Below are 13,910 nucleotides of genomic sequence, written 5' to 3'. Positions count from 1 at the left end.
CATGTCTTCTCCTTGGCTCAGAGTAACTGCCGCGAGTGCTTGGACCTGCGATCGTAGCGCCGCCGCTCATAGAAATAGAAACGGAACTTACTTGTGTGTATATCAGAGCTGTTTTTCCATGTTTTTGGAAAGCTCGGAAATGTTTATCTGTTGAAAGCATTTTTCTTCACATGGTCCAAGTGCCTGTCTCCTCATGGCAAAGTACAGTCATCTGGATATTAGGTGTATGTAAGAAACCGTAAATTTATGATCTTGTAATCAGAAACAACAAAGCAGTAACTGTGGGTAAATATATTTCATAGAATTAGAAGACGTGAACTGAAGTTAATGAAGGAGTATTACTTGACGATAGGTATTTCTAGGTTGTCACAAAATCAATGATGTGCCTAGAAATAAAGGTATAAATATACTCATGCTCATAAATTAAGGATAATTGCAGAATGTGGTGCCAGACAATGTGGCACTTCACAAAACTGTCGCTAATAGCATAGGCACATAGGGAACACACACGACACAAATCTATAAGTCCACGGTATTGGGGATAAGGTGAGAAAACCGCCCCGAAACACATGTGTTACAAAACGCCACTGTTTCCAGGTTTTACGGGCTCTCCTGTGACCAGGGGTCGGTGGAATGCACCTTGCAGGTCTCCGGGCGAATAAACCATGTTCAGTCGACTGTAGACTGTGTGTCTGGAGCTGTTCCAGTGGCTGCGATAAGGTCAGGAGCAAGGCTACCTGCAGCGGCAGGACATGTTTTCCGTTTGCTGGAATCGTTGCCATAATCGTGAGATCACACTTTGTGGCACATGGCGGGCCCTTGCTACGGCCTACTGTGTTTGACCAGCTTCCAGTCGCCCTAGTATTCTACCCCTCATAACGTCATCAATATGTGTTCTTTGAGCCATTTTCAACACACAGCACCATTAGTACTTCTGAAAACATCTGCATTCTTACTCGCTGCACTCGTCATACCCTGAGCTGATTTAAACCCGCAAACCGCCCACCAGAGCGTTGTTTCACCATGTATCAGTATTATCCTTAATTTATGAGCATGAGTGTATTTTAATACGTATAAAGCACGAAATTATGTACAGTCGTATGTTATACAAAAGACAGAATTGTGCAATTTTATTGCAAGGCACACTTATACAAAGATCAGCGGGTGGTTGCTTGGTTGATTTTGGGGAGGGGACCAAGCAGCGAGATTATCGGTCCCATCGGATGAGGGAAGGACAGGGAATAAAAGTCGGCCGTGCCCTTTCAAAGGAACCATCGTGGCATTTGCATGAAGCTATTTAGGGAAATCACAGGAAACGTCAATCAGGATGGCTGGACGCGGGTTTGAACCGTCGTCCTCCCGAGTGCGAGTGCAGTGTGCTAACCATTGGACTACCTCGCTAGGTAGAGGCCAGCGGGTGTTGATTATTTGTTAAGAGCAGATAACTAAAAATATGGCAAAATTAATGAAAAATGACAACAAAGGAAACAGTGGCGCCAAAAATTCACCTGTAGAAAAAAATATGTGTAAGGTATATGTGTAAGGTATATGTGTACTTCCTACAGTTTCTTGCAAAAGAGAATAAACGGCAGAGCACAGTGGAGAACAGGTAATAACAATAATGATAATGACAATTCCGTGTAGCGCAGTGGCATGGTGCGAGTCTTTCAACTGAATGGCACTTCGGCGAGGTGCGTGTCCCTAACCTACTCCAGTAAACCTACCATGGTGAAAGGGATAGTTGAAGGGCAGGAGAAAGGCGAACGACCTACCGCGAAAAGAGATTCTGCTCATGGGAGGAAGAACTGTGATTGAAAAACAGTAGACGAAAACATCCAGCGATCTTGTGGGATACACAGGTTGTATAACTATGGTACGACGGAAGGCACAGTGCAGTACAGCTGTGTGAGAGCAGGAGAGCTCTCAGCTTGCCGTGCAGACCGGTGCAGACGGAATGGGCGGGCAGAGCAGGCGGCGCGGTGCACTCACACAGCACGTTGAGGAAGTAGCCCAGCGAGCTGGCATCGCCGCTGGTGCACTTGTACCAGCCGCTGTGCTGCCGGCTGATGGCGCTGAAGTTCAGGAAGCCGTCGCCAGACTGCGCCACAGGCGGCGGGCCGTCGTCTGCACAGAACGGAAAAACACAACGTAAGCACGCGCAACCACTTCAGCGATGACATGACCGATATAACTATTGCTCACTTTACCTCTCCAATTCAGTTGAAACACCTCTACATTACCAAACAAAATTCTGCGCCAGCAGCTATCGAGACAGACAGCCTGGAAGCATAGGTGCCATGTTGTTGTTGTTGTGGTCTTCAGTCCTGAGACTGGTTTGATGCAGCTCTCCACGCTACTCTATCCTGTGCAAGTTTCTTCATCTCCCAGTACTTACTGCAACCTACATCCTTCTGAATCTGCTTACTATATTCATCTCTTGGTCTCCCTCTACGACTTTTACCCTCCATGCTACCCTCCAATGCTACATTTGTGATCCCTTGATGCCTCAGAACATGTCCTACCAACCGGTCCCTTCTTCTTGTCACATTGTGCCACAAATTCCTCTTCTCCACAGTTCTATACAATACCTCCTCATTTGTTATGTGATCTACCCATCTAATCTTCAGCATTCTTCTGTAGCACCACATTTCGAAAGCTTCTATTCTCTTCTTGTCCAAACTGTTTATCGACCATGTTTTACTTCCATACATGGCTACACTCCATACAAATACTTTCAGAAACGACTTCCTGATACTTAAATCTATACTCGATGTTAACAAATTTCTCTTCTTCAGAAACGCTTTCCTTGCCATTGCCAGTCTACATTTTATATCCTCTCTACTTCGACCATCATCAGTTATTTTTCTCCCCAAATAGCAAAACTCATTTACTGCTTTAAGTGTCTCGTTTCCTAATCTAACTCCCTCAGCATGACCCAACTTAATTCGACTACATTCCATTATCCTCGTTTTACTGTTGCTGATGTTCATCTTATATCCTCCTTTCAAGACACTGTCCATTCCATTCAACTGCTCTTCCAAGTCCTTTGCTGTCTCTGATAGAATTACGATGTCATCGGCGAACCTCAAAGTTTTTATTTCTTCTCCGTGGATTTTAATACCTACTCCGTATTTTCCTTTTGTTTCCTTAACTGCTTGCTCAATATACAGGTTGAATAACAACGGGGAGAGGCTACAACCCTGTCTCACTCCCTTCCCAACGACTGCTTCCCTTTCATGCCCCTCGACTCTTATAACTGCGATCTGGTTTCTGTACAAATTGTAAATAGCCTTTCGCTCCCTATATTTTACCCCTGCCAACTTTAGAATTTGCAAGAGAGTATTCCAGTCGACATAGTCAAAAGCTTTCTCTAAGTCTACAAATGCTAGAAACGTATGTTTGCCTTTCCTTAATCTTTACTCTAAGATAAGTTGTAAGGAGAAAGATAGACAATGAATCCTTGTCTGGAAATGTTTAGGGCAGCGAGATACTGCTCAAAGGAGCCGTGGCACATTTCAGCGGCACTCCCACGTCTGCAGTGGCTGCCTGAGCTCGTCAACGAGCGAGGTGTGAAACGCAGAAACTGGACAAGTATTCAGGAGGGACTGGTTAAAATCGCCAACTGGTAGTCCAGATCAAGGTTTTCTTAAATTCCCCCCAGAATAGCAGAGAGAGATGCCAGGACGGTTCGTTTGGAAAGGTCACGGGCGATTTCCCGTCCAATTCTTCCTGAATCTGAGCTCCTGCTGCAGCTCTAAACCATGATCTCCCGTCTTTCCACAGCTCGTCTAGTGTCACGATTTTTTTTTGTGGTGGCCAGATCAGAGGCGGTTTGTGTAAAATTTTACCAATTGCTACAGTGGGCTATCTGTAGCCCTCTGGCTTACAAGGATAATAATCGTAACTATACTGAATATATTAATTTTACACATATGAATTGAACAGTTTAAATAAATTTAAATTAGTAGTTAACAGTTTAACCCTTGTGGGCAGTAAAATAATGGCACAAAATGATGACAGCAGCGGCAGTCAAATCTGTGACGACGAATTACAGTCGTGGTTGACCATTCAACCACAGCGTTATTACGTCAATTGTTTCTAAAAAATCCGTCATGTTCTGTGCTCCCACAATACGTCACAAAGGAAAGCACTGAACCAAGGCTGTGAGCAAACGTAGCACTCATAATGACAGAACGAGGCCTACGAGAAAGACAGGCCGCGGCGCGTACGTCACGAAGGTAGTCCTGCGGTCGGTCGCTCGCTCAAATCAGCAGACAAACTACGATTCTACACCTGTTAACTCTTAACTTGGCGTGTCCGTACAAACGAAAACTGAATCTTCTGCTGGAATCCGCTATTATGGAATCTCACTGTTACTAGTCCTATAATGATGGGAAGTCCATGGGCCTACTTATAATTTGTTAGAGCTGTACAGGCGTACAATAAAATCAAATCATGCTAAAATGATTATCAGTTGCAGAAGGCACAACTTCCAGCATGTAATGAGTACTGTTAAGCAGAAGAGACGAAATACTATCAACAAGCCGTTATACCATTTATATCGAGTACTGATCTTAAATTAAATTTTGCTGTAGCACTGTTAATCAGTAAGACTTCATAATAGCAGATTCCAGTGGAAGATGCAATTCTCCTTAGTACGTACACGCCCAGCTGCGAGACAGACAGCCTGGAAGCATTGGTCCTTGTCTGCAAATGATTATGGCAGCGAGATACTGCTCAAAGGAGCTGTGCCACGTTTCAGTAGCACTCCCATGTCTGCAGTGGCTGCCTGAGCTCGTCATCGCATTTTGTCTGCTGAGCTGAGCGAGCGAGCGAGTTCAGGACTACCTTCGTGGCGTAAGGGCCCGTCTTTCTCGTGGGCCTCGACGCCGGAAGGAATGACGTCACATCAGAGCATGCACGGTCCAACACTTACAATTACGTACCTTTTCTGAGTTGATCGTAGTACGGCTGACCAATTTACATCTACATCTACATGACTACTCTGCAATTCACATTTAAGTGCTTGGCAGAGGGTTCATCGAACCACAATCATACTACCTCTCTACTATTCCACTCCCGAACAGCGAGCGGGAAAAACGAACACCTAAACCTTTCTGTTCGAGCTCTGATTTCTATTATTTTATTTTGATGATCATTCCTACCTATGTAGGTTGGGCTCAACAAAATATTTTCGCATTCGGAAGAGAAAGTTGGTGACTGAAATTTCGTAAAAAGGTCTCGCCGCGACGAAAAACGTCTATGCTTTAATGACTTCCATCCCAACTCGTGTATCATATCTGCCACACTCTCTCCCCTATAACGTGATAATACAAAACGAGCTGCCCTTTTTTGCACCCTTTCGATGTCCTCCGTCAATCCTACCTGGTAAGGATCCCACACCGCGCAGCAATATTCTAACAGAGGACGAACGAGTGTAGTGTAAGCTGTCTCTTTAGTGGACTTGTTGCATCTTCTAAGTGTCCTGCCAATGAAACGCAACCTTTGGCTCGCCTTCCCGACAATATTATCTATGTGGTCCTTCCAACTGAAGTTGTTCGTAATTTTAATACCCAGGTACTTAGTTGAATTGACAGCCTTGAGAATTGTACTATTTATCGAGTAATCGAATTCCAACGGATTTCTTTTGGAACTCATGTGGATCATCTCACACTTTTCGTTATTTAGCGTCAACTGCCACCTGACACACCATACAGCAATCTTTTCTAAATCGCTTTGCAACTGATACTGGTCTTCGGATGACCTTACTAGACGGTAAATTACAGCATCATCTGCGAACAGTCTAAGAGAACTGCTCAGATTGTCACCCAGGTCATTTATATAGATCAGGAACAGTAGAGGTCCCAGGACGCTTCCCTGGGGAACACCTGATATCACTTCAGTTTTATTCGATGATTTGCCGTCTATTACTACGAACTGCGACCTTCCTGATAGGAAATCACGAATCCAGTCGCACAACTGAGACGATACCCCATAGCTCCGCAGCTTGATTAGAAGTCGCTTATGAGGAACGGTGTCAAAAGCTTTCCGGAAATCTAGAAATACGGAATCAACTTGAGATCCCCTGTCGATAGCGGCCATTACTTCGTGCGAATAAAGAGCTAGCTGCGTTGCACAAGAGCGATGTTTTCTGAAGCCATGCTGATTACGTATCAATAGATCGTTCCCTTCGAGGTGATTCATAATGTTTGAATACAGTATATGCTCCAAAACCCTACTGCAAACCGACGTCAATGATACAGATCTGTAGTTAAATGGATTACTCCTACTACCCTTCTTGAACACTAGTGCGACCTGCGCAATTTTCCAATCTGTAGGTACAGATCTATCGGTGAGCGAGAGGTTGTATATGAGTGCTAAGTAGGGAGCTATAGTATCAGCGTAATCTGAAAGGAACCTAATCGGTATACAATCTGGACCTGAAGACTTACCCGTATCAAGCGATTTGAGTTGCTTCGCAACCCCTAAGGTATCTACTTCTAAGAAACTCATGCTAGCAGATGTTCGTGTTTCAAATTCTGGAATATTTCATTCGTCTTCCCTGGTGAAGGAATTTCGGAAAACTGCGTTCAATAACGCCGCTTTAGCGGCACAGTCGTCGATAACAGTACCATCGGCACTGCGCAGCGAAGGTATTGACTGAGTCTTGCCGCTTGTGTACTTTACATACGACCAGAATTTCTTCGGATTTTCTACCAAATTTCGAGACAATGTTTCGTTGTGGAACCTATTAAAGGCATCTCGCATCGAAGTACGTGCCAAATTTCGCGCGTCTGTAAATTTTAGCCCATCTTCGGGATTTCGCGTTCTTCTGCACATCGCATGCTTTTTCCGTTGCCTCTGCAACAGCGTTCGGACCTTTTTTGTGTACCACGGGGGATCCGTTCCATCTCTTACCAGTTTATGAGGTATGAATATCTCAATTGCTGTTGCTACTATATCTTTGAATTTGAGCCACATCTCGTCTACATTCGCATAGTCAGTTCGGAAGGAATGGAAATTGTCTTTTAGGAAGGCTTCTAGTGGCACTTTATCCGCTTTTTTTAAATAAAATTATTTTGCGTTTGTTTCTGATGGATTTGGAAGAAATGGTATTGAGCCTAGCTTCAATGACCTTGTGATCACTAATCCCTGTATCAGTCATGATGCTTTCTATCAGCTCTGGATTGTTTGTGGCTAAGAGGTCAAGTGTGTTTTCGCAACCATTTACAATTCGCGTGGGTTCGTGGACTAACTGCTCGAAATAATTTTCGGAGAAAGCATTTAGGACAATCTCGGAAGACGTTTTCTGCCTACCACCGGTTTTGAACAAGTATTTTTGCCAACATACCGAGGGTAGGTTGAAGTCCTCACCAACTATAACCGTATGAGTGGGGTATTTATTTGTTACGAGACTCAAACTTTCTCTGAACTGTTCCGCAACTGTATCATCGGAGTCTGGGGGTCGGTAGAAGGAGCCAATTATTAACTTAATTCGGCTGTTAAGTATAACCTCCACCCACACCAATTCGCACGCAGTGTCTACTTCGACTTCACTACAAGATAAACCACTGCTGACAGACACAAACACTCCACCACCAATTCTGCCTAATCAATCTTTCCTGAACACCGTCTGAGACTTCGTAAAAATTTCTGCAGAACTTATTTCAGGCCTTAGCCAGCTTTCTGTACCTATAACGATATCAGCTTCTGTGCTTTCTATTAGCGCTTGAAGCTCAGGGACTTTTCCAGCGCAACTACAACAGTTTACAACTATAATTCCGACTGTTCCTTGATCCAAGCACGTCCTGTAATTGCCAAGCACCCTTTGACATTGCAACCCATCCCGCACTTTCCCGAGGCCTTCTAACCTAAAAAACCGCCCAGTCCACGCCACACAGCCTCCGCTACCCGTGTAGCCGCCAGCTGAGTGTAGTGAACTCCTGACCTATTCAGCGGAACCCGAAACCCCACCACCCTATGGCGCAAGTCAAGGAATCTGCAGCCAATACGGTCGCAAAACCGTCTGAGCCTCTGATTCAGACCCTCCACCCGGCTCTGCACCAAAGGTCCGCAGTCGGTTCTGTCAACGATGCTGCAGATGATGAGCTCTGCCTTCATCTCGTAAGCAAGACCGGCAGCCTTCACCAAATCAGATAGCCGCTGGAATCCAGAGAGAATTTCCTCAGATCCAAAGCGACACACGTCATTAGTGCCGACATGTGCCACCACCTGCAGCTGGCTGCACCCTGTGCTCTTCATGGCATCCGGAAGGACCCTTTCCACATCAGGAATGACTCCTCCCGGAATGCACACGGAGTGCACACTGGATTTCTTCCCCTGAATGAATCAGCACATAGTACTGGTTTCTAGTAATCGCGAAGAGAGCGCTACAAAACATGTTTTCGTCCATTTTATCTGCATACTAGCACGTCCTCCCCCCCATGAACCATGGACCTTGCCGTTGGTGGGGAGGCTTGCGTGCCTCAGCGATACAGATGGCCGTACCGTAGGTGCAACCACAACGGAGGGGTATCTGTTGAGAGGCCAGACAAACGTGTGGTTCCTAAAGAGGGGCAGCAGCCTTTTCAGTAGTTGCAGGGGCAACAGTCTGGATGATTGACTGATCTGGCCTTGCAACATTAACCAAAACGGCCTTGCTGTGCTGGTACTGCGAACGGCTGAAAGCAAGGGGAAACTACAGCCGTAATTTTTCCCGAGGACATGCAGCTTTACTGTATGATTGAATGATGATGGCATCCTCTTGGGTAAAATATTCCGGAGGTAAAATAGTCCCCCATTCGGATCTCCGGGCGGGGACTACTCAGGAGGATGTCGTTATCAGGAGAAAGAAAACTGGCGTTCTACGGATCGGAGCGTGGAATGTCAGATCCCTTAATCGGACAGGTAGGTTAGAAAATTTAAAAAGGGAAATGGATAGGTTAAAGTTAGATATAGTGGGAATTAGTGAAGTTCGGTGGCAGGAGGAACAAGACTTCTGGTCAGGTGATTACAGGGTTATAAACACAAAATCAAATAGGGGTAATGCAGGAGTAGGTTTAATAATGAATAGGAAAATAGGAATGCGGGTAAGCTACTACAAACAGCATAGTGAACGCATTGTTGTGGCCAAGATAGATACGAAGCCCACACCTACTACAGTAGTACAAGTTTATATGCCAACTAGCTCTGCAGATGATGAAGAAATTGAAGACATGTACGATGAAATAAAAGAAATTATTCAGATAGTGAAGGGAGACGAACATTTAATAGTAATGGGTGACTGGAATTCGAGTGTAGGAAAAGGGAGAGAAGGAAACATAGTAGGTGAGTATGGATTGGGGCTAAGAAATGAAAGAGGAAGCCGCCTAGTAGAATTTTGCACAGAGCACAACTTAATCATAGATAACACTTGGTTTAAGAATCATGAAAGAAGGTTGTATACGTGGAAGAACCCTGGAGATACTAAAAGGTATCAGATAGATTATATAATGGTAAGACAGAGATTTAGGAACCAGGTTTTAAGTTGTAAGACATTTCCAGGGGAGATGTGGACTCTGACCACAATCTATTGGTTATGACCTGTAGATTAAAACTGAAGAAACTGCAAAAATGTGGGAAATTAAGGAGATGGGAGCTGGATAAACTGAAAGAACCAGAGGTTGTACAGAGTTTCAGGGAGAGCATAAGGGAACAATTGACAGGAATAGGGGAAAGAAATACAGTAGAAGAAGAATGGGTAGCTCTGAGGGATGAAGTAGTGAAGGCAGCAGAGGATAAAGTAGGTACAAAGACGAGGGCTGCTAGAAATCCTTGGGTAACAGAAGAAATATTGAATTTAATTGATGAAAGGAGAAAATATAAAAATGCAGTAAATGAAGCAGGCAAAAAGGAATACAAACGTCTCAAAAATGAGATCAACAGGAAATGCAAAATGGCTAAACAGGGATGGCTAGAGGACAAATGTAAGGATGTAGAAGCTTATCTCACTAGGGGTAAGATAGATACTGCCTACAGGAAAATTAAAGAGACCTTTGGAGAGAAGAGAACCATGGGTATCAATATCAAGAGCTCAGATGGCAGCCCAGTTCTAAGCAAAGAAGGGAAGACAGAAAGGTGGAAGGAGTATATAGAAGGTTTATACAAGGGCGATGTACTTGAGGACAATATTATGGAAATGGAAGAAGATGTAGATGAAGACGAAATGGGAGATACGATACTGCGTGAAGAGTTTGACAGAGCACTGAAAGACCTTAGTCGAAACAAGGCCCCCGGAGTAGACAACATTCCATTAGAACTACTGACGGCCTTGGGAGAACCAGTCCTGACAAAACTCTACCAGCTAGTGAGCAAGATGTATGAGACAGGCGAAATACCCTCAGACTTCAAGAAGAATATAATAATTCCAATCCCAAAGAAAGCAGGTGCTGACAGATGTGAAAATTACCGAACTATCAGTTAAATAAGCCACGGCTGCAAAATACTAACGCGAATTCTTTACAGACGAATGGAAAAACTGGTAGATGCAGACCACGGGGAGGATCAGTTTGGATTCCGTCGAAATGTTGGAACACGTGAGGCAATACTGACCTTACGACTTATCTTAGAAGAAAGATTAAGAAAAGGCAAACCTACGTTTCTAGCATTTGTAGACTTAGAGAAAGCTTTTGACAATGTTGACTGGAATACTCTCTTTCAAATTCTAAAGGTGGCAGGGGTAAAATACAGGGAGCGAAAGGCTATTTACAATTTGTACAGAAACCAGATGGCAGTTATTAAAGTCGAGGGGCATGAAAGGGAAGCAGTGGTTGGGAAAGGACTGAGACAGGGTTGTAGCCTCTCCCCGATGTTATTCAAACTGTATATTGAGCAAGCAGTAAAGGAAACAAAAGAAAAATTTGGAGGAGGTATTAAAATTCATGGAGAAGAAGTAAAAACTTTGAGGTTCGCCGATGACATCGTAATTCTGTCAGAGACGGCAAAGGACTTGGAAGAGCAGTTGAACGGAATGGACAGTGTCTTGAAAAGAGGATATAAGATGAACATCAACAAAAGCAAAACTAGGATAATGGAATGTAGTCAAATTAAATCGGGTGATGCTGAGGGAATTAGATTAGGAAATGAGACACTTAAAGTAGTGAAGGAGTTTTGCTATTTAGGAAGTAAAATAACTGATGATGGTCGAAGTAGAGAGGATATAAAATGTAGACTGCAATGGCAAGGAAAGCGTTTCTGAAGAAGAGAAATTCGTTAACATCGAATATAGATTTATGTATCAGGAAGTCGTTTCTGAAAGTATTTGTTTGGAGTGTAGCCATGTATGGAAGTGAAACATGGACGATAACTAGTTTGGACAAGAAGAGAATAGAAGCTTTTGAAATGTGGTGCTACAGAAGAATGCTGAAGATTAAATGGGTAGATCACATAACTAATGAGGAGGTATTGAATAGGATTGGGGAGAAGAGAAGTTTGTGGCACAACTTGACTAGAAGAAGGGATCGGTTGGTAGGACATGTTTTGAGGCATCAAGGGATCACAAATTTAGCATTGGAGGGCAGCGTGGAGGGTAAAAATCGTAGAGGGAGACCGAGAGATGAGTACACTAAGCAGATTCAGAAGGATGTGGGTTGCAGTAGGTACTGGGAGATGAAGCAGCTTGCACAGGATAGAGTAGCATGGAGAGCTGCATCAAACCAGTCTCAGGACTGAAGACAACAACAACAACACTAGCACGTATTTGCAGAGAAATCGCCTAGTGTTAGTACGATTTGTGGCTCATATATTCTAAAAGAATTTTAGTGCGATATTCACGGCGTGCTGTAACAGTTTAGTACATGGTAACCGGCCGCCACTGGACCAAATACTGCCCATATCCTGTCTACATTGCCTGACGAAAAACCAGATCTTGGAACATGCACACACCACTGGTGTATATATAAATGATGAGCGCAGGATATTTCTGTTACTTTGAAGTGGATACATCTGTGAACCCTCACCTACACTCCCTCTTTTATAATTATATCATTTCATGACTTATTATTCACACAATTTTGTCACTCTCACTGTAGTGTCCTGAATACATTCCAGTGCTTGCGAGAAGACTATAATGGAACGTTTTGTTTCATTTTTTCTAGAGATCAATATCCTGAAAGGCTTCAACCAATCGACCTCTCACATAATTTTGTTGTTTTGCTTTTTCAAATTTGGAAGAGTATTTTCTGTCCTCCTACGTTTGCTCGTATTTTCCATGCAAGAGAAGAAGACCACAATGGTAATCTAAATACTTTGCTGTGTTTATTTTTACTTTAATTTCAAACGAATGTGAATGTAATTACAATTGCATGGGACTACGCAGATTCAGGGGAAGATATTGATTTGACTTTGCAGTAGCCGACTGGGATCTTTGAAGTCAGGTCCCGTGGCGATAGTCTGCCACGACACTTTTGTCGCGCCACATTTGGCTGTGCATCTCTAGAGATGTGGCCATGTGGTTGGTCCTTTCTAACCCAAATACAGGGACGCTAACTTCAAAATTTCATCCGTTGAACGGAGTGGAACATTTTAGGTCGAAAGAAATAGGTATCGTTCATCATGTTTTCTGATTGTATGAGAAGTCTGCCCTTACTGGCAATATCACCTTGGTGATGGGTCAGTGCGCCCAACAAATTTTGTTCGCTCACTGTGTGCAGAGGCGAGACAGTTTAGGGGTTAGACTTAATGTACTGCAATGCGGTAATCAGCTGCTGCTCCGCTGTCAAGTAATTATGAAAAATTTTGGAAATTGTGGTAAGGTCTTACGGTACCAAACTGCTGACGTCATCGGTCCCTAAGATTACGCTCTACTTAATCTAACTTTAACTATCTTACGCTAGGGACAACACATACACCCATGCCCGAGGGAGGATTCGAACCTCAGACGGGGGAAGCCGTGGTGACCGTGACTAGGCGTCACAGACCGTGCGGCTACCCCGCGCGACCGTAATTATGACGTACTGTGTTTGTACATATATGAACAGTGATATTTGGATGACATTTAGATCGATGTAGGTGTGTCTATAACGATAATATTCAAGCGTTAGGAACAGTACGGAATTAGCGTGAGTGACGACTTTAGTATTTTCTAATTCAACAGGAACCGAACTTGGTCCTTAACCGGTCACGATGCACTTCAGGCATCGTGTTAACCTTCACGATTCTTTCTGTTGTGAGTCACTAATTGGCTATGATGAGTCATTTATCAGTGGGTCCGCAGTTCGTGGTCTAGTGGCTGGCGTTGCTGCCTCTGGATTACGGGGTCCCGGGTTCGATTCCCGACCGAGTTTGGGATTTTTTCCCTGCCGAATCATTTCATCATCATCATCATCACCATTCGTGACAATGGCTAGTCTGTGAAAAAAATTGAACTGTGTCAAAACTGGTACCTCGTAGGGGCACTTGATGACAGCGCAGTTGAGCGCCCCACAAACCAAACATCTTCATCATCATTTACCAGTGGAAAGTAATGAAATTTGTTTTCAATTACTGAGTGCATTTGAATATTTGTGTGTGAACCGCAATTCTTCTACGTGTTATGTGTTATGAACAACATACTAGAAATCCTGCCTGGTGTGGGATGAGTATGGAAGTGGGGTTGCATCTCAACGTCACTTTCGTACGTTGTTACTAAATAACTCGAAAACTCCTCTCTCTAGGAAATGCGTATCCCAGTACAAAATGTAGCTACATTCAACTTGCTCCAAAAGGTACTGTTCAGTTTTTATGTAGGATTAGTGTTCGTGAGTAAGGAGCTAGAGAATATAAAAATCTCGCTTTAGGTTTTTGGAGGGCAGATATAACATTAGGGGTTGCATAAAACTACGCTGGTAGGATGAGCTGAATCACCCCGTACGTACATAACATCGAGTATTACG

At 43.8% G+C, this 13,910-nt stretch overlaps 1 protein-coding gene across 1 annotated transcript in view; it reads right to left on the bottom strand.

Annotated features, from left to right (window-relative positions):
* LOC126335638 (hemicentin-2-like) overlaps positions 1 to 13,910 on the bottom strand; it is an 87,663-nt gene that overhangs the window by 48,702 nt on the left and 25,051 nt on the right. Inside the window, 1 exon segment of the mRNA XM_049999093.1 lies at positions 1,990 to 2,124. Within this exon segment, the coding sequence (XP_049855050.1) occupies positions 1,990 to 2,124 (135 nt within the window).

Source organism: Schistocerca gregaria, chromosome 2, assembly GCF_023897955.1.
Source record: "Schistocerca gregaria isolate iqSchGreg1 chromosome 2, iqSchGreg1.2, whole genome shotgun sequence".
NCBI lineage: Eukaryota > Metazoa > Arthropoda > Insecta > Orthoptera > Acrididae > Schistocerca > Schistocerca gregaria.
Note: the sequence above shows the minus strand (reverse complement) of the source record. Positions and strands in the feature narration are given on the sequence as shown.